Raw genomic sequence first — 22,146 nt, 5'->3', positions numbered from 1 at the left:
TCAGGAGACGCCTCGTAAACTTTCGCGAATCTAGAAGCGCTGATAGTAAATTTATCGTCTTTTAACCTAAGATAGTACACAACGCTCGTACTGAAATTGCATTCCACTCTAAATATTCATACCATTCTTTATGCATAGACGCATTAATAGTTGTCACAGGCGTCCCCCCGCCACCGCTACACCATAATGTGCAGCTTGACATGGCTAGGAACTGGAACAACAAAAAAAGAAAACGTGGAAGAAAATGATTCAACGTAATTGCAACCAAGGTCTGAATCAAGCCATTCTTTCGAGCCTCTTATTCCGGCAGGGGTTCTGGCAGCTGGAGAAAGAAATTTTGTTACCAGACACGCACGTACGTCATGATTGTTAGCAATCAATTCTGGCGAACTTCTTTCGCACAAGGAGCACTGTAAAACCGCACCTTACTTGCGGAGTCCGCACCTCAAGCGGCGGCGTGTTCGGGCTACACGTGCGCTCGACCGGAGCACGCAGTCGGCGCTAGTGCTCTGTCGATGTGGTGGTTGTTTGCATGCTTGCTTGCTTGGTGGCGAGGGTCGACGGGCGGCCCGGCCCCCACAGCCATCGCGCGCTTGTCTCGATCTCTTGTAGCTGTCTCTGTACTTTATAACGATCCTGATTTCCAACTGGAGCTGCCGACGCCGCAGCAGGCCCACTACCAGAGTCAGTTCTCGGGGTCCGAGAGCGAGTCGAGCGACCATGACGTCGCTGGTAAGTCTCGAGTTGGAAATCACGGTGTTCTCGAGTCCTCAGACCCTCCCCCCCCCTCTCCCTCCACCCCTCATCCCACGCACTCTTCGTCCTTCACTGGCCGGGCAAGGCAGACAGGAGCAAATGTATGCCGCAGTGTGTTAAATTGACTCCCTGGAGTGAGTCGGCTTTCTATCCACGGCAGCACGACATGTGGGCGCGCGTCGCTAAGTCTCTTGAATATTATGAAAACCATAGACTCCAATTTAGTAAGATATCCGCGGACACTTGTAGTGCATAGTAAGCCAACCATGTACCGATGGTTTAGATGCTGGTTATCTAATTGAAAGGGCGGCTTTTAGAGCATATTCCTTTCGTTTCAATCGAGATTAAGAAGGAAACGAGCGTCCGTATTATCGGTTTCTCAAAGCACATGGTCTCTTTCGAAGAACAATATGAAGGGAGAATGTACGTTACGTGATAAGCTAAGTAGCTGTTGGAATACTATAGATATTAATACAGACCACAGTGACGTGTAAACAGGGAGCTGGTGTGTGGTCCTGTTTACCTTGCCTCGGCTCATTGATCATCCGTGTGAAAGATAGAAAAGAAGACAGACAAGAAATCCACCTCACCTTTAACCAACGCAGAAGTTGCTTCTGAAGCCGTCAGTATATCATTGTAAGCGTCCAGTTAAGCCAGCGCAGCTATAGAGGTCATAACCTATCAGCTCAATACTTAATAATTCGTCACAAAACAGCTTAACAGCACTTAAAATGGAAGGAAGATTCGATTGGTTCAAGATGACTAGATCGCTTCGGCTGGTTTTTCATCCTGTATATTCAGTCGCTCAAAATTGGCATGCGCTAAACAAGAATAATGAAAAGTTGCTCAACCCTCCACCATTGCTTTAATACAAAATTAGTTTCGCGTTTTCTTTACACTAGCGAGCATTCAATACACGAGCACAGTACAGGATAAAAAAAACAATTTATTCCAGAGAGTGACACTTCATGTAGTTTGTACTGAACATAATTATTTTTTTCCTGGGAGAGGAACATTGTGCTTCTGAAGATCTCCTAGCACGCCCCTTGAAGATGAGCGCTCTTTATGACTGCATCTGAATAGGAGCTTCGTTTACAGTGTGGTTACCGGCAACACCAAGAGTGTCATGTCAGGAAACGTATGCCGAAATATCTTCGGAGCACCGCTTGTCAAGTGAATTGTATGCGCGGTAGATGCATCGGTTAGATGTAGCCATACATTTTGCTCGGACATATGCCTGTCATGCTAGCCTTTGCTTCTGTTCAGCATGCCGGTCATGTGTGATGCGCTATGTTCAGTAGAAGAGCATTGCTCGTCGGGCTCGCCTATGCAACCCGTGCTTGCCCGGTTGTGCGAACACCTGCGGCATGATGGCTTTAGATCAGTAGAAAAGTGCTTGCCGCCGCGCACGTTGTGCCATCTTTTTTTCTTTATTCAACTTTTGGATTGGTCTGAGCCTTTTTGCTTTTTCCATCTACTACGGTACTACTAATGTATCCAATGTTTATTCATCATACTGCAAAAGAAAAAAAATACAGCTGCCGTACAGTCCAAACAATATGTACATGCGTGTAAATGAAAACCATTGGTATTAGTGATAAATAACTAGACAATGTACTACAGCGGCCGAGGAACTACATTTCTTGTTGAAGTCTAACGGAAAACGACAGATGCAGAGGAAACCAAATACTGTGTGAATGTAGTATTGTTACAGTCTTGAGTGTTAATCCTTCGGCGCTGGGCGACTCACCAACAGTCAGAAATATTATTTGTAGTCTCACAAACCTAACGCTTACTCTGCTGCATTACTTACAAAGAAAAAGCTTCCCAGCGAGGCTTCGATGATGCTGCAATCTCGCATTAGCGCACGCTGAAACTCAAGACTGCAGCATTAATGGAAACAACGCTAGTTTTCAGTGATGTAACGAGCGTGTATTCTGTTCTATAGCTTGTTGTCTTAAAAGAAAAATAATCAAAAACTAAGAACGACAGTCTTCCATATTGGGTTATATTCTGCACCATGACTCCTAGCTGCAGAAGCGAAGTGGCGCATGTATTCAAACTCAGTTTTTTTTTTTTTTTTTCTACGAATGACTCTGCCGAAGTGGAGTGTCGGATTTCTTCGCTTGTCAGCTCTTTTTCTGCATTCTTAAAAATTTTCTCGTTAAACACGAGATTCTTCTTGCATGAAACGTACTTCTAACAAATGTTCTCAGCCCGTGCGAAATAAAAACAAAAAAAAAAGACTCCGCACATTTAAAAGCACGCTAGCGATTTCCGCGCATGTCGATATGTGGTGCATGGCTATCTCATATCGCGATCCCTGAAGGAGCTACTAACAACGGAGTCGCTCTTTCACTTTGTGCTGCTTTGGGAAGGCCTGGCCGAGGCAGCCACTTACGCCCCGCTGGTTTCTAGCCCCGAAAGCCCAGCGGCTGTGGACTCTGCTTCCGTAAGTCCGTTCTGACCATGACATCGTCGTCGTGTAGTGGTCCATCACCAACAAAGAAGGTGGAGCGGTTCCTCCTCATATATCGTCTCCCTTATCTCTTTCTCATAACAGTGCACAGTAGATTTATAACGAGCTGATATTTTTTAGAAAGAAATGCTGTGTTTATAAATATGGTTGTCATGGTTGAACATTATCCTATGCCCTCATTCAATGAAAGCCTATGGGATAAATTAATTTGTACTGTACAGCAGGCTCTGCGTAGCCCATTTATTTTATGGCGTAACAATGAAGATCGTAACATATAATTTTTTTTTCGGATTAAATTTGACCACTAAGTCGTCACTTTTTTGTCGCGATTCCACAATGAAGCAAGGCAGAATTTTGGGCCTGTAGGCATGGCATGTTAAGGGAAATTTTTGCCAGCCAAAAAATACGCTTGCACAAGGAAGAACCACTCAGGACAGCCCTTATCCAGCCCTTGCCTTGTGTGTGTGCTTTTTTTCTTCTTGTGTATGCACCTTTTTTTTTTTTTTTTTATCGGGCAAAAAATCCTCCTCAAGATTCCACAATAAAATACATCAAAATTAAACCATGTTTATATTTTTGCGAGACCTGTTTTCCGTTCTGGTCCCAGGTACCTATTGGCAGGTCTACGTTTTGTTTACTGAGTATAATATCAGTGCCTCCACATAAAATATGTCATCTCTCTTATCTTGTTTCCTCGCGAGCATTACCTTTTCGCAACTGCATCTTTTGAGCTGCACTGCCTTTAGCTCAAAGTGTGCGATGCACTATTACCTGACACCGATGTTTTCTGATGTTGCGCTCCCAAACTGACATCATTTTCCAGAAGAGGCTCTGTGAACTATGCCATTATGATGTTCCTTTGCCATGGCGTCACAGTTCATACGTCATGTCAAATAACCGTTGATATGGTAATAGGGGTAAGCACTTGTTCCACCTGCAATTGTCTTGGCACATGCCCGCAGTTTACTGAGGGAATTCCTTGCATGTGAAGTGCCAATAAGGCAGCTAAGAGAAATGTAAAACCGAACAGTTCACTAGCCATTCATGAGAGCCTCGCCAGAGGATTGCCGAGGAGCCGGTCGTTTTAAACGAGACTTGTGAAAAGACGTATACGAGCGGCTTAATGAATATAGGATCGCAAGACCGGAATCCCGGTTTTCTCACCACAAGATACATTTTTTTCAAACCCAAAATCTGGTTTATCTGGGACGCAAGTTGCCTTCTTCGCACTACTACGCATGTTCTTGGAGTACGCGGATGTCCTTGTACGTTGACCTCGGCTTATGCGGAGGTCCCTGTAGTAGTATAGGGGCCTAACCGGTCTAGTAATAAGCGCCGGATTCTCGGTTTCCTGTAAATACCTGTATTAAATTCGCCGCTCCATACCGTTTGGTCTGGGGAGCTCCGAAGTCTTATATTACTTCTAAAACTGACGAAAGCAAAAGCATCATTAACAGAGTCAGCAACAGGTTAACATTTTCATACGCCTTTTTTAAATCAGCAAAACGTGCGTTTCTTGCGAACCCTTTGTGCAGGGCGCAGAAGGCTCGGCGGAGGACAGGGCGCCTGAGCGGCCACCCACGCCACCGCACCAGCAGACAGTGACCGTGGTGATCGACTCCCCAGACGAGCCACCTCGCGAGTTTGCAGACAGCGAAGACGAAGACAACGGCGACCAGGCTTCCGTCGTCGAAGCGCCGGCCACTGTGTCCAGCTCCGAAGAGCCGACATCATCCGGAGACCCTGCCGGAAGCAAAGATGGAGTCGCCGAGGACCCGAGCGAAGCCAAGCCAGATGAAGAGCCCTCACCGGTTACCGGTGGCTCCGGAGCCGAATCCGGTGCCGGCGAGAGTGCAGAGCAAGCCAGTGCCGACAAAGCGGGAGAACCGGCGGAGGAACTGTCCAGGGAAGACGAGGCCAACAATAATGCGGCCGATTGAACGGGCCTTTGTGCGTGTCGCGAGTAGCAAGAATAACGGCCATGTCTCCATGTTGAACGCTTCCAGCAGCGAACGATGGTAGCTATAGGGCTGATTGGTGTACGAGCGCAAGAATGCTGAGTGAATCGGCCTACGCGACGCTGACCGGTCAATGAGCATATTTGTTTTCGCTTTTTATAAGGTGCGCTAACGTGAAACCGGTGAGGCACGTTTGCACCATGTTTCCCTAAACATTCGTGCTACTTCTTTACTAAGCATAGGCGTATAACGGTGTGCGTTTTGAGTCCGTAATGACAATATCGTGATATTGTTATCTTATAAAGACTTCCGCGAGCTTTACGATGCGATGAAGCCTTCTGTGCATATGTCGTTAAAAAACAAAACCCGCTCCAGTAAAGACGTTACACAGCGTTCGTTTGTAATAAGAACAAAATCTTTTCATTAGGAAATAAGTGCGCCCAATGGACAAAAACGACACGTTGCATGCAGTAAGTTATCTCTAGCATTACGAGCGGCGTGAGTGGTTTTTGAAGGCGCTTCCTGCCAAGAAGGAGTGCTCTAAGGAGCCGGACGTATGAAATATGTCTTTAGTTTTCTAATAAGCCCTAGTAATATGACGGCGGTGTAAGCAGGGCATTGTTAATCACCTGAGTTGCAGGCCTTTAAATATCAAGGGACTGGTGACTCTCTCTGGATTGCGAAGAGTACAGTTAATCAGCCCGCCAATGCGGATTTTTCCTCACGTTTTGACAATAAGTATCATTTTGTTTTCGAACGCTGATTCTTGATGTTTGGTTTTGAAGAGAAATTTCTCTCCTGTGATTTCGCGCCGTCATTAAATGTGATACATAAAAAGATCAGCCGTGCGTGATAGCACTCCCTGCCTGCCTTTATGCGTCACATTTGTAGTCTCCCCTGTAGCATTGCGCCTATCTCTGAGCCCAACTTGATTTTCAATAGAGACAATTGAAACACGGTATACTATTGCGCAGAGCAGCAAGGCTAGCAATAGGAACATTGCATGCGAAATAAGTGCTAGAACACGCGCACATGAATGGAGGTCACACTTTTCCTTCTTTCATTTAACGCTTTCCTCCGCAGATATGCAGCAATGCAGAATTATATCATGTAACTTTCTTGTTTTTGATCGTATTTGTTTCCGGCTTAAGCCGGAGTTTGAACACAGACGAGGTAGTGTGGCATATTACGACTAGTGATAAACGGAGTTGTTGATAGTCGTCGTTATGGTAGCCGGGCTCGTCAAATGAACCATTCGCAATCCTCTTCAGGAGTTTGAAGTTATTTCGGGCATCTCATGCCTACTTGAAAACCTCAAATGCACCTTTTAAGAAACGGCAAGTGCTTGGTTTCTTTATCTGAAAGGGGCGCTGTGGAGGATTGGAGATTGCTCTGAATCTATATAGGGTGCAATGCTCTATAGCCACCACCAGACCTTCTCTTACCGAAATCGATATTCACGCGCGGTAGAAAAAGACCAAAGAATGGAATACAGGTGTCGCTGCCAGCGGCCACTGTCGCAAGTAAAATGCCTGCGTCGGTGCCAAATTTCGGTCTTTAATCCGAGACGCTATTACTAACATCGCTACTAGGTAATTAAAGCAATGTGTGATCCGTGATACGCTACCGTTATCGACCACCACGAGCTGCCAGTATGCGCGCTTTGATTGATCTTGATGCAGCAGGTGCGCGCGCCGCTGGCCAGCATGTGGCGCCACTGGCGCACTCAAGAATATCTGCGCATGCGCTGTGCAGCCCGCGTAATTCTAGAACTCTCTATTCACTACGTCCTTTTCGGTAAGAATGTAACAAGTTTTAGTAAACTACAAGTAAGATTTGTAAACACAAATTTCTCTCTTATGAATGCGCCTTTTTCTTATTCAGAAAATAATAAGATGCAGCACCAACTAGCCCCTCAAGCCGTTATTTTGAGGCGCCTTTTTTGCCGGACAAACGTTATCGCAGCCAGAAAGAGCAGGTGAATCGTCCCTCCACCTGATTTTTTTTTTTTTTTTTTTTGCTTAGAACAGTGGTTAAATTAAGTTGAGCCTATGTGCCTCTATAAAGCGTATTATAAGTGCCCGGAAAACAACAACAGTTTACTGCTGCGCCACACTCCTTGGCCATTATTCCCGCTACTCGCGAAGCGGCCTGGAAACTTTTGCAATTCTGACGATCTCTGGTTGGTAGCAGCGTAGAGCAAGCTGCACTCGAAATGTAAGCAAGCCGCGAGGGTTAACCATTCAAAGTTTGCGTTATGCACCGTGGTCGATTTCGCTCGCATGCAGTGCGTGGCCCTTACTTTTGAAGGAAACTTAATATGCACTCTGACTCTAACAGTACTCGAGATGAGAGGGACAAAGGAGTATTTATAGATTTACAAATTATCACCTTCTTTCTCTAACCATCCGTGACCGAGCGCTACAGGGACGCCGCCCGCGGACGGATAAGCTTCTCCGTAATTGTCGGTGCGCCTTCACAGTATCTTTGTTGATTGTTGCAGGGATGGGTTTCAGAAAAGTTCGTCTTGTCGCAAGGGGTGTCGGTTAAACGACATTGGCAAAATAAGGCCATGGTGACATGAAAAGCCTTCAAGCAAGAACCGAAATCGGAAAGTATGAGAAACCGACTCGGCAATATTGCTTTGTTTCTATTTTTCTCATACCTTAAATTGTTCACACTAATTTTATTTCTGTAGTTAACCAAGTGATGCCAAAATTGGAGTTAATGAAGCATATGCGAGTGTTGTCTGACATGTTGCAGTAATACTTTGATAGAGTAGTCTCCTGCCTCCTTGAATAATTAAATGGGTCTTGTTGATGTTTCCATTGGGCTTTATTATTATAATTCTCCAACGCAGATACAATGTCGTGATGAGCTTTATTTCGCCATCGAAGTTATTCAGGCAACCGTGCATTTTTTACACAGTCTATACACTGTTTTCATTATACCCGATGATCTCGGGAACTTCAGTTTGTTATTAGCGGCGTTCCATCGCGTCGCTCCGTTCTTGGCCTTGTGCGCTAGTTCTTGGTGGCCAACCGCTCGGCTTGGCGCTGCCATACATGTCTTACAAGATCCGGGGCGAAATAATAACTCCTCAATCGCGGTAGCACGTATTGTGGGGGCTGATGAAACGTCGCGGGTCGCGGAGTTAGTCGCAGATGTTTTTAGAACTACAAGTTCAAAAGACCGCGTTGTTTTCGCTGGCGCAGATTTGTTGTTGACCTGTAAATAGAGAGAAAGGAAACCGGTCGCCGCCTCCGCCGCGTGCGTTGTTCGCCTGTGCATAGGGTTGGCCTACGCCCTCTCTAGACTGGGCGGTTGTACAATGTGTTTCCGTTTCACACTTCGGTTGTTGTTTGTATCCCTTACAGAATAAAAGGTAACGCTTTCGGTTCTTTTCCGTGTGAAATGTCTTTCAATCGCTATCTGCAGCTAATTTACTTTTACTCGCTATTTCACCCCACTCCAAAAGGCGTCGAAATAGGGAGGCCCATTTGTATACTCAGTGTATCATTATGACACCATGAAGAACGGGCCAAGTCAGAAATTATAAAAAAAAAAATAACACGCGACACGAAACCACTAAACACGTGACTAAAAAGAAACACGTTACAGGATTCCTAAAAACACAACTGCGGCCAGTGTGTGACAAGGAAAACCTTCTTAGGGCGCAGCTCTTCGTGGCTCGTGGCTCGCCGTCGGCGTAACGGGTGGGTAGCTACAAATTGGCCCAGGAGGCCAACCCTACCATGGTTGGCACCGAACAACCTGAAAAGCCGAATTCTTCTCGGCCTTCCTCAACTCGCCATGGTCATCCAGAACACAGGTGTCTGGAACAGTCTTGTGAATTATACAGTTGGGATCCTGAGGGACTCAATAACGCCATCACATCTTGCACTTAAAGGCTTCCCCGGATGGACGTACTATTGCAAGTTGCAAAGGTAAACTGGGGCATAATATTCTGCTCCACCTCTTACAGCCTTCAAATTCATACGGGACATTGACACCGAGGACAGTTCGGTCAACGGCAGGCTAGGGGTCCTGGAGACCTCTTAAAGCGATATATCATATTTTATAAACTGCCCTCAAAATGATAGACTGCCAGTGCTGCTGTGGCGTTCGCAGACACTACAACATAGCGTCGGCAGTCACTATCTACCTTGCGTTAGGTTCGGTGCGCAGCACACATTAAACGTTTTGGTATTTCCGAGGAAGTTGGCGAGCTGTGTGCTGCAATGTTCTACACCGACTTGCTCGTAGTCGCTGTGTATGTCTCGCTTACCGCATTCGTCAGATAAGTCATACAGTTTCTGCGCCACGAATTAATCGCATAGAACCACAAATAGAACATAGATGCACGCCAATGTTAGTGATGTGGGACTTTACTCTATATGCATATAAACACAAACGAGAACTTCATACAACTTCTTATACCTCCCACTGTTGTGACGACGTCGCGAAACATTTGTATAGACCTCCTCTTTCAAAAGCAGCCTTTGGTACAAGTAATACAACACACAAAACAGTTTGAATCGTTATATCTCAAAATCAGAACACGCAACAAGCTGCGCTGCGCTCAAATTCCACATTACTGAGTTATCGTAATCGTCGGGCTTTTTTTTTTGTTGTTGTTTTCCTATTCCCTGACCAATTATCCCATCAACGGTGCATTACCGTACAGGTTCTTATTCTCGCGCTGTTTTAAGCTGACTTTCCCTTCATTTTGGTTAAGATTTTTATTCGCACTTAAGCTACCATAGCTACAGTAGGAAGAGCTACTTGCTGACGTCGCCCGATTATATGTTCGACACACACACACACACACACACACACACACACACACACACACACACACACACACACACACACACACACACACACACACACACACACACACACACACACACACACACACACACACACACACACACACACACACGCACACGCACACGCACACGCACACGCACACGCACACGCACACGCACACGCACACGCACACGCACACGCACACGCACACGCACACACACACACACACACACACGCACACGCACACGCACACACACACACACACACACACACACACACGCACACACACACACACACACACACACACACACACACACACACACACACACACACACACACACACACACACACACACACACACACACACACACATGTATGTGTGAGTACATGAGTGACAGTTCGTGAATCTAGAACAGAATCAGGCCACGCCAGCAGCTCTTCCTACATGTGTTTATTGTCCGTCGTGCTATCAATGAGCTTCAATTAGAGTGTTCAGATTCAACCATGTAGAATAAAATTAATCGCCCTGCATAAGAATGGTATGCTGTTTGTCGGTACTTCGACCGTCGCATGTCTGGCGGCGGTGATTGTTAGGCCCGCGAGTTCCGGACAGTTGCGAGCCCTTTCCGTGCAACTCAGTTTTGAGAATTCGGCCCATTATTTTAGGTGGTACCAACTCGTCTGCAGCTCCCAGACTGCTGCACCGTATTGAGCATAGCCCCCCCCCCCCCCCCCCCCCCCCCCCCCCCCCCCCCCCCCGTACGCTGCACGGCGGGGAAGCGACCAAACGGCTGAGGAATGTGCGAGCCGGAGCCTCCAGGCAGACACATGTCATGACCGCGAGAAACGCCCGGTAGCTGTCGATACACCATAGGTTTATTTGTTTTCCATTAGAAAGACACGTTCAGCTGGCGGTTTCAAATATTTATCGACAAGAAACCAGACTCGAGGTATTCCCAAAGCAAACGACGCTTACTAGACTTGTTTATCTCATTGGAGTGGCTGTTTGTTTCCCCGCATTGCCTTTCCTTGTCTTCTTTCGTCTCACTCTCTCTCTCTCTCTCTCTCTCTCTCTCTGCGTCGCTGGGTATATACTTCGGTTCTTCTTCCGCTGCTTGCTTCATTCGCTTGTTCCTAATTATATTGTTTCGCTTATTCGTTCGTTAGATCGCACTCTTACGATTGTGCTCTCCGCTGGTATTGTTCCTTTTAATTTACTATCCGTCTCGTGCATTTCTTTCGATATGTTTCCTTTTCTGCAATTTTCGTGATATGGTGCTAATGAAACACGTGTGAAGATCAATGAAAAAAAAAAGCATCATTTTATCACTCGTGACACTCAACCACTGCTGGCCCTCTATGACAGGGGGGTACTTCACAACGAACAAAGCCTTCCGACGTGAAGAGAAACCCACTCCCTGCGAACTCGCCGAAGAAGAAGCTTCTTCCGCCACGAACCTCTTGTCAGCTCGCGTCCTAATGAACGGCAGGCTTCTGGATTGCGTCAGAAGGAGAGAACCAGGCTGCCGTTGCTGCCGGAGCGGCTCCGTGGCCCTTGAGCGCTGACCATGTAAAAGCGAGCGCAAGCTTTTCGCATGCTAGCTGTACCAACCGACAGCCATGGAATGAAATTCGAGAGCTCGGGTTGGGCTTGCGTCGCGATTAATTATGTCGAAGGGCAGTTACGCGGAAGCCCCCAAACGCGAGCCTAATGAGAGTCCACCCCCTTTCTTCCCCCCCCCCCCTTCTTCCCTCACTATTTTCCTCCGTCACACAATGCACAGACGCAGTTTCGGGAGCAGTCCTTGGCACGAGGTGCTTCGTATGCCGTGGTGTGCTACCGGTTAATGAACGGCCGCTTATTTATAGTCGCCTTAGCATTTCACACTGAACCGGACGCACAGATGGAGAGCTCGCATGGGTCATAAAAGCGAGCCGCGCGTGCTCAGAAGGCGGGCACTCTCATATGCATGACCGTGTGGTGCTATTAACTGTCCCGCATGCAAGCACGCTCGGTAATTGCGTTAATGAGCAATTAAATAATGCGCGTGTATGTGCTGCGTCTTTTTAATGAGCGCAAACAGGGGTCAGCTTTGATCTTGTCCAGATTGACGGGTGCATGCGAATAAAGTGTCAAGACCTAAGAGAAATATGGAAAGAGGAAAACGGATTCATCTACTGGTTATCGGCAGAGGAAGCGGGCATCCTTAAGCCACCCATGCTGCCTTTAAGATTATAAGGTGTGTGGTCCTGATACTGTTAATGTCGCAATAATTGCATGGCGCGGAAAATAACGGCAAACTAAGCTACCGTTAATAGCGCTTATGGTCATGGCAAGATCGTCGATTACGCTGTCTTTTTTACTGTAGCCGTTGACGTCTTAATCTCGAAGCTAACGCTTGGAGTCGACTGCTTTATGAGCACGAGAGACCTCGGGGAGTTATTGACTACCTCGATTCACGACCCGTGACACTGGGAAGGGGTTCAAAAAGAGGGAGTGAAATTGCAATTTGGAGAAGAAAAAAATGGTGTCGGGGCCAAGCAGCGGTATGACAACCAAAACGGGTTTTAGAACAGCACTTGCAGCAGGACAATATGCTTTCTGAAGCCACTGTGGAGCAGAAATGTGGTCATGTTATAGCAGCAATATCGGCATTTTAAAAACAACTTTAGAGCATGTAGTGAAATCTTCATCAAAATCGTAGAGGTCTCCACTAGCCTACTCGCAATGCAGCGGAGAAGTGGTATCTGCTCACAAACGGCTCCGTCACGCTTTGAAAATACTTCACTGCATGGACTGTCAGCAGGGCGTGACCAGCACGCAGTTCAAGGGTACGAGAAGAAGCATGTAGATGCAAGTGAGGGGAGTATGAGTACGCGTTAGAACCCACGTGAAGCCATCCCAAAATAAAAATAAAGGACAAGTGACGTCCAAGCAGCGTCCGAAACGGCACGATTGGGCGACGACGCGCACACTCGTGCAGCCGCTGCATTGCGGGAGTTCAAGGAAACCGAAACCATGCCACTAAGCTATATTTTGTATGCGGTGCACTCCAATCGTCGTCATGCCTGCTATAATACACACGACATCATGTACACCACTGTTCCATTGAAATCAGATTCGGGAGGACTATATCGGTGATGACATGGAGCTCGGGCCGTACCTCAATGCGACACCCTCCTACCCTCCCCGAATTAATCAGTTGCGGGCCCACCCATGTCCTAAATAGCGAGTGTCCGAATCTGTACATACACGGGGCTGGACCACGTTCCTATTCCGGTTCAGTGAATATCAATGAAGGTCAATGTTCCTCACTGAAGGTCAATCAATGAAGGTCAATGTTCAATGAAGGTCAAAATTATGTAGGATTAAAATGACGATGATGATGATGATGATGATGATGATGATGATGATGAAAGCAACCGCCAGAACGCACGCGTACGTGCTTTGTGCGTTCCGGGATGTCCCCAAGAGGTGTTCCGCAGGTGGCGCGTCTCTCATGGCACAGTTGTTGAAGATAATTGTAACAATAGCACCATTTAGCCTTCATCGTCGTTCTTCATCATTCGCCGATTGCGCCCTGGCTTGAGGCTATCATGTGCAGCGCTGCAGTGCATCTCACACGCTTCTGCCGCCGCCCCAACTTTCGGAGCAATCAAGGCATCGCTTTCTTTCACAACTAGTGTTATCTCAGATATCGGTCCCACGAAGAATAGGCCAGTTAATTGATGTGAGAGTTCTGAATTGCTGCGACCAGGGAACGCCGTTCGACGCATAAAATTTCTTTCTTTCAAAGTGGAGCAATTGGCGCAGCTGACCCCACTCCTGGCTAAGTCAACTACATGTGCGTTTCTTTGCCTGCGGAGGTCTTTCAAACATATCAACGAGCAAAAGGGCTCTTTCTTTCAAACGTGTAAATGCGTTAATCAGATCTTTATTACTCTGATGTATATTGCGTAGTTAAAAATAATCATTGCTTGCTTCATCCTTCGTTAAACATGGTCCGAAGCTATTATTCTGTATCCTTATCTTATCGCTAGACCTGACAGGAAAGCGGAAAATAAAGCCTCACAACTCCGTGTCATTTCGCCGTTTGTTTGACCGGGGGAACTTGTGCTCAACCCGCGGTTTGTCGTCTCCACTGATCAGGGGGGTCTTCCTTACAAAGAAAAAAAAAATGCATCGAATAAACGAAAAAGCTAATCCGATAAAAATAAATAATAAACGTACCTTCTATTGGGGATAATATATGTTCAGGAAAATCGCATTTTCAGATCAAACGTTTCCCGCTTCCGATCTGTCATCCATGCTTCCATTTTCGTTTTCCTGAAGACGGATAAATCCCGATCATTCAAGAAGAACACGCCTGCCGTTGCTGTATTGGTTAAGTTAACAAATATGGGAGACCCAAGACCCCACACTCAGTGGCGAAACTGCCAATAGACTCGGGAAAGGAGACAAGCCCAAACCCATCCGGGGGTAAGCCATGTTCGGTTTCGGAATAAATAAATAAATAAAAATGTTGCGAAATAAAGATGGCATGTGCAGGTGGTACGACAAGAGAGGGAGAAATTTGACCCAGTCATTGTGTCCATTTAAGCTGTTCTTATCGGGTGTGAAATATGCTCTCGAGAGATGTCATCCCACCTCGTTTCAGGTCGGGGTGAATGCGGCGGCGCGTGTTGTCCCCGACCGGCCGTCTCGATGGGGGACTGGAAAAAGAGAAATTAAATAAAGAAAACCATGTAGCCGCGGACCCCGGTTCGTTGGGCTTGGTTTCGTTTGGAACGCTGTTGGACAATGCCGCGAAACGCGCGCTGGCTTCTTTGGCCGTGACATGAACGGTGCCTGAGAAACTCCGGAGAAAGGTGCGTTTCTCGCGAGGTTTACTGACTCGCCTTGCCTCCGCATCTCCCTCCCCCAAGCGTAACGTCAGCAAACAGCGACTAGCAGCGGGCGAACCTGTGAGAGGGACGCATGGGTGTCGAGCTACGCGCCACGGCGGGACCTTTTCCCTCCCCGCCCGCTGCCGCCCCCTCGTCGCCTGCAGCGAGTGACGTGCCGGCCTAAAGGAAAGGGAGTTATTCTTGAGGGCGAGAGCGCGAAGGCGGCCCGGTGGCGCTCCCTGCGAGACCACCTAAACATGAAAGTTGCCGCCGAGTCGGCAGCATCTCTCCGCTGCTCCAGCCGCTGCCGCGATCTCCAGCGCCTCTGGCCGGCTGCTGCAGCGCTCCTCCAGGATCGCTCATGAAGCGGCGGCTCCTCTGGCTGCTCACAGCCGTGGGCCTGGTAGCCAGCGCAGCCGGCCGCCTCTCACCTGGCGACGTGGTGCTCAAGAACAAGCCCCTCGCCGTTGCCCTGGGCCGCTCCGTGTTCCTTAGCCCTTCCGAGGACCTCCGGATACGGGTTGCCCCCGGAGACCGCTGCGACGTCCACGTGGTGCAAGCAGAGGATGGAGAGCCTCTTTCCGCCTTGTCCTGGAGCCGGCCCGGAAAGCTGCAACCCTCTTCGTTCCCATGCGGATTTGGTTTCGGCAGTGTGGCCTACACGCACTTCGGTTCCAGAATCGCGCCACTCTTGGACAGGGTGCGACTGCTCGTCAAGTACGAGGCCGAGAACGAGACGCTCATTGTGCCTCTGCTTTTGTCGGTGGAAGTGTCGCCGGAGCCGTATCAGATCGCTGTGAAGGTGAACCCGTTGACCGTATCGTCGCTGGGTGGTGAGAGCCAACCCATCGGTAAGGACGTGCTTAGTTTCGGTGCCGCGGAACCAGGAAGCGTCTGCAGGGTGCGCGTGCTGACAGAAGTGCACAGGTTCCCTCGACACGGCGAGCTTGTTGGTGATGTCCCGACGCAGTTCACGAGTTGCAGCTCTTTTCTGCAGGCTGACGTCAGATACCGCCACACCGGCGGGCCTATGTCTTCGAAATGGGACTACGTACCGTTCATCGTGGAAGTCACCGATTCCGCGGGGCATTCGCCGAGGAAAGAGCGCTTCCATTTGCCGGTGAAAATCGAAGGTGGCGTTGAGAACTCCGCACCCACACCAACTTTCGCATCTGAACTGCGCCTCGAGGTCAGCCAGTTTATAATGACGCCGCTCACTCCCACGGTTCTTGCAGCTGAAGATCCAGATAGTGACAACGGTGCCCTCCTGTTCAACCTCAGAACAACGCTCGGTCCAGAAGAAGGCTATTTCGTGACGACCGATGACCGCCGTGTGCCGACTACAACATTCTTCCAAAAGGACGTGCAGGCTTTGAAAATTGCCTACGTGCCTCCGTCTGAGCACTCGAACGAAAGGAGAATATTTAGAGTGGAAGTGGAAATAATCGATTCGGAAGGAGCAGTTTCAGACCCCTTCTCATTAATGGTTGTCGTGAAACCCACGAATACAATTGCTCCTTTGGTCACTAAAAATACAGGCATTACGCTCGTCGAAGGCAAATCAAAGAAATTAGGCGACAGCTTACTTGTATCGGACCAGGATAACCGCGACGAGGTTTTCCTGACAGTGGTAGACGGAATGAGGCACGGAAGTATTACGGTAGACGGTGAGGAAGCAGACATTATAATGGCGGCCGACTTAGACGAAGGGCGCGTCGCTTACCGGCATGATGGAAGCAGCACGAGCACGGACAACATTGTATTTAAAATGAGCGACGGAAGGCACGACGTCGAGTTTCTTTATCCTGTCACAATCTACCCAGTAGATGACGAGCCGCCGCTTCTAGATATTAACACGGGCATCACCGTTCGCAAGGGTGAAGACGTGCAGATCACTTCCCGCTATCTGAGCGCCACAGATGTCGACAGTGATGATTTCGGAATTGCATTTGAACTTCTTCCCCCGTTTCCGGAACACGGCACGCTGCTTTTGAAGAAAGTCGAAAAGCCGGCCGATTCCTTTCACTGGCTCTTTAAGGACGGATTGTTCGAAGGCGAAGTGACCAGGTGGGAACAGGTAGACTTGCTCGAAGGGAACCTCTATTACCGTCACTCCGGAGGTCACGTTTCCGAACCGATCACAGACCGAGTCTTTTTCCGCCTCTCGGACGAAAACGAACCACCCAACGAGTCGGGCGTCAACGAGGTTTTGATCAAGATTCTTCCCGTTGACGATCTGCCACCGGAGAAACATCCCGACGCCACGCTTCATCTCCTCGTGGAAGAGTTCCAGCTGACGGCGATCACGAAGAAGGAGTTACGTTACCGCGATCTGGACACGAAAGAAAAGGAGCTCCGGTATCGGATTACGAAGCCCCCCTTTGACACGGACGCGAGCAACCCGATGAACGCCGGCTCGGTGGTACGCATGGATGACCCGGACATTGAAGTAACGAAGTTCACGCAAGCGGAGGTAAACCACCACAAAATCGGTTACCGGCCCCCGTCAGCAGAACTGGGCATCGTACCGAGGATTATAAACTTTGACTTCGAGGTGTACGACAACGGAGGCAACGTGCTGGTGGGTCAGATATTCACCATACTCTTGCAGCCCGTCGATAACAAACCGCCTGCGGTGCACAACCGAGGCATAACGGTTGTTGAAAAAAGTTCTGTGGACATAACTCTGGAAGACTTGGATGCCCTTGACGCGGACACGGCGAGTGAAGAGCTGTCGTTCGTGCTCGTAAAGGCTCCTACCTACGGAGCGCTTCGGTTGCAAGGGGAGATTTTAGACGCACACGACCATTTTTCGCGCTCCGATATTGCCAGCGGATCTTTAAAATATGAAAGCACGGGCAGCTCGGCTAGGCGAACGGACAAATTTGACATTGAAGTTCGGGATGGAATTCACAGAGTCCCTGTAACGGTTAAGGTGAATATTAAGCCTTTGTCCGAAGAATCACCCCGTGTGCCAAAAAGACCAGGCACCCTTAATGTTCCTCTGAGCGTCGAAGAGGGCGGCAAAGTTTTATTAGATGTCCATACGTTCAATATGCAAAACTTAAATGAACATAAAGGCTCTATAGAATTTGTTCTCACGCACGCTCCCAGACAGGGCAGCATTTTTACCAGCGGTACGAAAGCAAATCGGTTCTCCCTGCAGGACTTGCGCAAGAGAAGGGTTTTCTACGTTCACAGTGGCGTCGAGACGGGGGTGAGCGGTTCGAGTGACATATTCCAGCTGAGCATCACCGAAGACTCCGGGACGAGGAGGATGGACGATGTTCTCGTTCACGTGAAAGTGGAGCCCGTTGACTCCGTGGCACCGCGTGTCCTAGTAGGGCCGTCGCTCGCTGTCCCCGAAGGCGGTAAGGCGACTATAACGAGAGTGCACTTGTCCGCCACTGACGTGGACACGAACGACGAAGACATACTGTGCAGCATCGACGTCCAGCCTAGCCATGGGTACGTGGAGAACGTGTCGCCATCCCCTGGCTCGGAGCGCGTGCAGGTGGGCGTGCCTGTGTCGGCGTTTACGGTAGCAGAAGTGATTTCCGGCTGGATTAACTACGTGCAAAGCATACACCGCGGATTCGAGCCACTGGAAGATAACTTCACCTTCATTTGCTCTGATGGCGTCAATGCTAGTCCTAAGCACAAGTTTCACGTGCAAATAACACCTAAGAATGATGAGGACCCCGAGATAACCGTCGGCGAGATTTTTGTGATGGAAGGCGCTGATTCTTCGCTGGAAGAGGTTGTGACTCAAGCAGCGGACATGGACCGGCCCAAAGACACTCTGACGTTTCGGGTCACCAAGCCGCCTTTGCATGGAAAAATTCTGTCCACGAAAACTATGCAGTTAGAAACCTTCGACGTCGATGATGTGACCGCACCATCGTTTGTCGTGTACCGGCATGATGACAGCGAAACGACTGCAGATTCATTTGAGCTGTCCGTTAGTGATGGCCAACACGAAAGTCGGAAACAAATTTCTGTCGTTATCATGCCCGTTGACGATGAGACACCCAGGCTCGCAGTTAACGACGGCCTTGAAATTGCGATGGAAGGAAAGAAGGCCATCACGAACCGCGTCCTCAGGGCTGAAGACATCGATTCGGACGACTCTAGTTTGACGTATGTTATAAGAGACATGCCCAGACATGGCATACTTCAGGTCTTGAATTCGACCACGTATCAGCCTGCGCGTAATTTATCGCTTGGTTCCAACTTCACTCAGCAAGACATCGATTACGGACTGGTCTTGTACGTACATACCGGAGCACCCGGAGTTCGAGATCTTATCAGGCTCGATGTCACTGACGGCACCAACTCATTGATAGACCAGTACTTCTGGGTGACAGTCGAGAGTATCGACGTCATCTACCCGGAGGTGGTGAATCGCGGAGTGAGGCTTCCCGAAGGCGGTAAGGTAACACTTACTACGACTGCACTGAGCACGACAGACATAAACAGCAGTGATGAGCGGCTCCGATTCACCATCACCCACTCACCCACCAAGGGACATCTCGAGAGCTCCGACGCGCCCGGAGTGATTCTGAGATCGTTCACCCAGTTGGACTTGGCGGGGAACAAGATCAGCTACGTGCACACTAGCAAGGACGAAAGCAAACTGGACAGCTTCGAATTTGAAGTGAGTGACGGCCGCAACTCGGTGTACAGGACGTTCCGCATCGCCATCACCGACGTAGACAACAAGAAGCCATTGGTGTTTATCTCGGGCCTGAGGCTCCGAGAAGGGGCGGAACGTCTTATCACGCCATTCGAGCTGAAGGCAGACGACATGGACACACCAGACAGGAACGTCCTCTTCCGCGTCATCCACAAGCCCGTCCATGGTCGGCTCATCATAGACAGATCTCGCGACGCTGGCTCGTTCAGCATGGCTGATCTGGGCGACAACAGGGTGTCTTATTCTCACGACGGCAGTGACACCACTCGGGACAATTTTACGTTCATCGTAAGCGACGGTGCTCATCACGACTTCTACGTGCATCCAAACGTGCAGCACCCGACGAGTGAGCCGCAGCTGTTTCCCGTCGAGGTGATCGCGGTGGACAACAGCCCTCCTCAGATGGCGGTGAATAGGGGCGCATTCGCGCTCTCGTACATGGATAGCTCGCGCCGGCTTGGATTCCGTCTCACCAGTGAAGTGTTGCGCGCGTACGACAGCGACAGTGTTGACGCGAGGTTAAGATGTCTTGTGACCGTGTTCCCTAGTCACGGAATCCTCGTGAATCGTGCCGTCGGCAATCGAAGCGTCGTGGAGTTCACGCAAGGTAAGAATGGCTTTCCTGGATACTGTTGAGTAATGAAACGGTGGTCAGTGACCTTACGCAAATTCAATGCGATTTCTAAACGTCTTCGAGCTTTTGCTTTTTGCTTTGTCAGTTACTGTTGGCAGCTTGTTCGGTATCACGACTGATGAGAAAAACTTTCATGAAATAATCGATTCAATGATTGTTGAGGTTTCTTTGTGCCTCATATGCGTAATTTCGTGCTGCGAAACCGTAGGGCTTTATGCATATATATATCGCGTAACCACATGTATGTCGCACAAATAAAAAATAAATTTCGGTTGCACCCCGTAAGAAGTCCTCAGCTAGATAGTGAGCCACCAATTACGTGTATGGCTGGCACGGGACAGGGGCAACCCCGGATACGTGTGTACCAGAAAACAGCTGTCTCCAAAAGCACCGACAGGAAAGTATTGATGCTTGACGTATATGTTGATGGTGAGCTTGTGTTTTAACGAATGTAGCCTTCAGCAGAAAAGCGACTACCTGAAAAATTTCTTGCGGCACTGTGGTTTCAATGCGAAGTACCTTATAATTTTTAGAGAAATGTCTCTCTCGTCTTATACCGTTCTTGTTCTACATTTGCGCAAAGCCTTGGAGAGCGATGTACACACCTATTTTTGATTAACGCTGTGTACTATATGCCAAGGAGGGAATTGTATAAGGCGCAAGAAAGATGCAGCCAACGGTTTAAATAATGAATAACGAGAACAGTTCAGCTGATATAGAAATTTGTTTTCGCGAGAGAAAACAAGCGGCTGGGTTGTCGTACTTTTTTGAATAAACTCGGCAGCTTAAAGTTTACACAGTAGTCATTTCTCATCAGCAACATACTGAGAAAGATGTTTAAAAGAGCGAGGGGACTAGTTACCTTTTCGTGATGTATAGTTATTGTTAAGACAGTCTAAATAAGGGCCACCCTTTCAGATTTCAGTGTTAAAAAGAGGCAGATTAGTTTAGGTGATATCGCTGCTTTTTTCTTTTTCTTGTTTTCCTTTTTTGTTTAGCGCTAACGCTTACAGGCAGGAAAACAGCACTCTCAGGCTCAGCCTATCTTACGACACCTCTCTGAAGCTGTACAACGGGTCTGGCGATTCGTCCATCAGCGTAGGCACCATCATTACCAAACTTAAATGCAAATAAGTGGCCTGAGCTTGTCCATAAGTTTTACAAGTATATTAGTTTTGTGTAGCCACCGGCAAGTTTTGTAAACTTGTCTCACGGTCTGATTTCATAAAATTCGCAGTAATTAGACCAACGCATATTGCTTAATAGCTGTTTAGTATCGTTTTGCAAGTACTGCAAGGAAGGAAACTATAACATTCAGTGAAGGGTTCTTCTTATCTCTTTTAAAACGAAGAAAATTAATGTTTTAAATTTTATCGAGTATCATGCTTAATTTCGTTTCAATCATACCATTACTAAAATTCCACAAAATGCCCCAGAACTACCTTAAAACGCCCATTCGAGCCCTATTTTAATTTTATTCAAATGTTACGTGGTGACAAGCAAGAAGACGGCTCAACATGGTGACAGGATGAACGATGATTTAATGTCTCGCCTAGCGCGAGGGCTCCTCTCGCGCCACTGCCGATCTTCTCAACACTTCCCGGGGCCACCGAGCGATCGTCCCGATCGGTTCATTGAACTTGGTGGTGACGTGACGGTGAGGATGTTCAAGAAATGGTAGAAGAGAATGATGCGCTTGCCACCACGATGACGATGACCACGATGATGCTTGGGTGATCCGCCTCCCCTGGAGCTATTTCAGCCATCCACTACCAAAGCGTCCATGGGACCGATGGCTCGAGGTCGCGTCGGGCGGCTGGGCGGGGCGAGGGTAACGGGATCGTGTCTTTCGGTCTTTCGGGTCAGATCTTTGATCTTGTCTCTGGTCAGTTCGTGTGTGTGCCTTGTCTTCAGATCCCGGCTG

The 22,146-nt window shown here is 48.5% G+C and overlaps 2 protein-coding genes across 2 annotated transcripts in view; both read left to right on the top strand.

The window, feature by feature from the left end:
* nwk (FCH and double SH3 domains nervous wreck) overlaps positions 1-8,571 on the top strand; it is a 170,721-nt gene extending 162,150 nt beyond the window's left edge. The window contains exons 21-23 of the mRNA XM_084600355.1: positions 613-732; positions 3,135-3,208; positions 4,771-8,571. Of these exons, the coding sequence (XP_084456481.1) occupies positions 613-732; positions 3,135-3,208; positions 4,771-5,175 (599 nt within the window). The 3' untranslated portion in view covers positions 5,176-8,571. The remainder of the gene's footprint in view (positions 1-612; positions 733-3,134; positions 3,209-4,770) is intronic.
* Positions 8,572-15,253: 6,682 nt separating this feature from the next.
* The window catches only part of LOC146191625 (FRAS1-related extracellular matrix protein 2-like), a 166,131-nt gene continuing 159,238 nt past the window's right edge, over positions 15,254-22,146 (top strand). The window contains exon 1 of the mRNA XM_084600354.1: positions 15,254-20,195. Within this exon, the coding sequence (XP_084456480.1) occupies positions 15,254-20,195 (4,942 nt within the window). The remainder of the gene's footprint in view (positions 20,196-22,146) is intronic.

The sequence above is a fragment of the Amblyomma maculatum genome, chromosome 4, assembly GCF_055883805.1.
Source record: "Amblyomma maculatum isolate TAMU_Amacu chromosome 4, ASM5588380v1, whole genome shotgun sequence".
Lineage (NCBI taxonomy): Eukaryota > Metazoa > Arthropoda > Arachnida > Ixodida > Ixodidae > Amblyomma > Amblyomma maculatum.
Note: the sequence above shows the minus strand (reverse complement) of the source record. Positions and strands in the feature narration are given on the sequence as shown.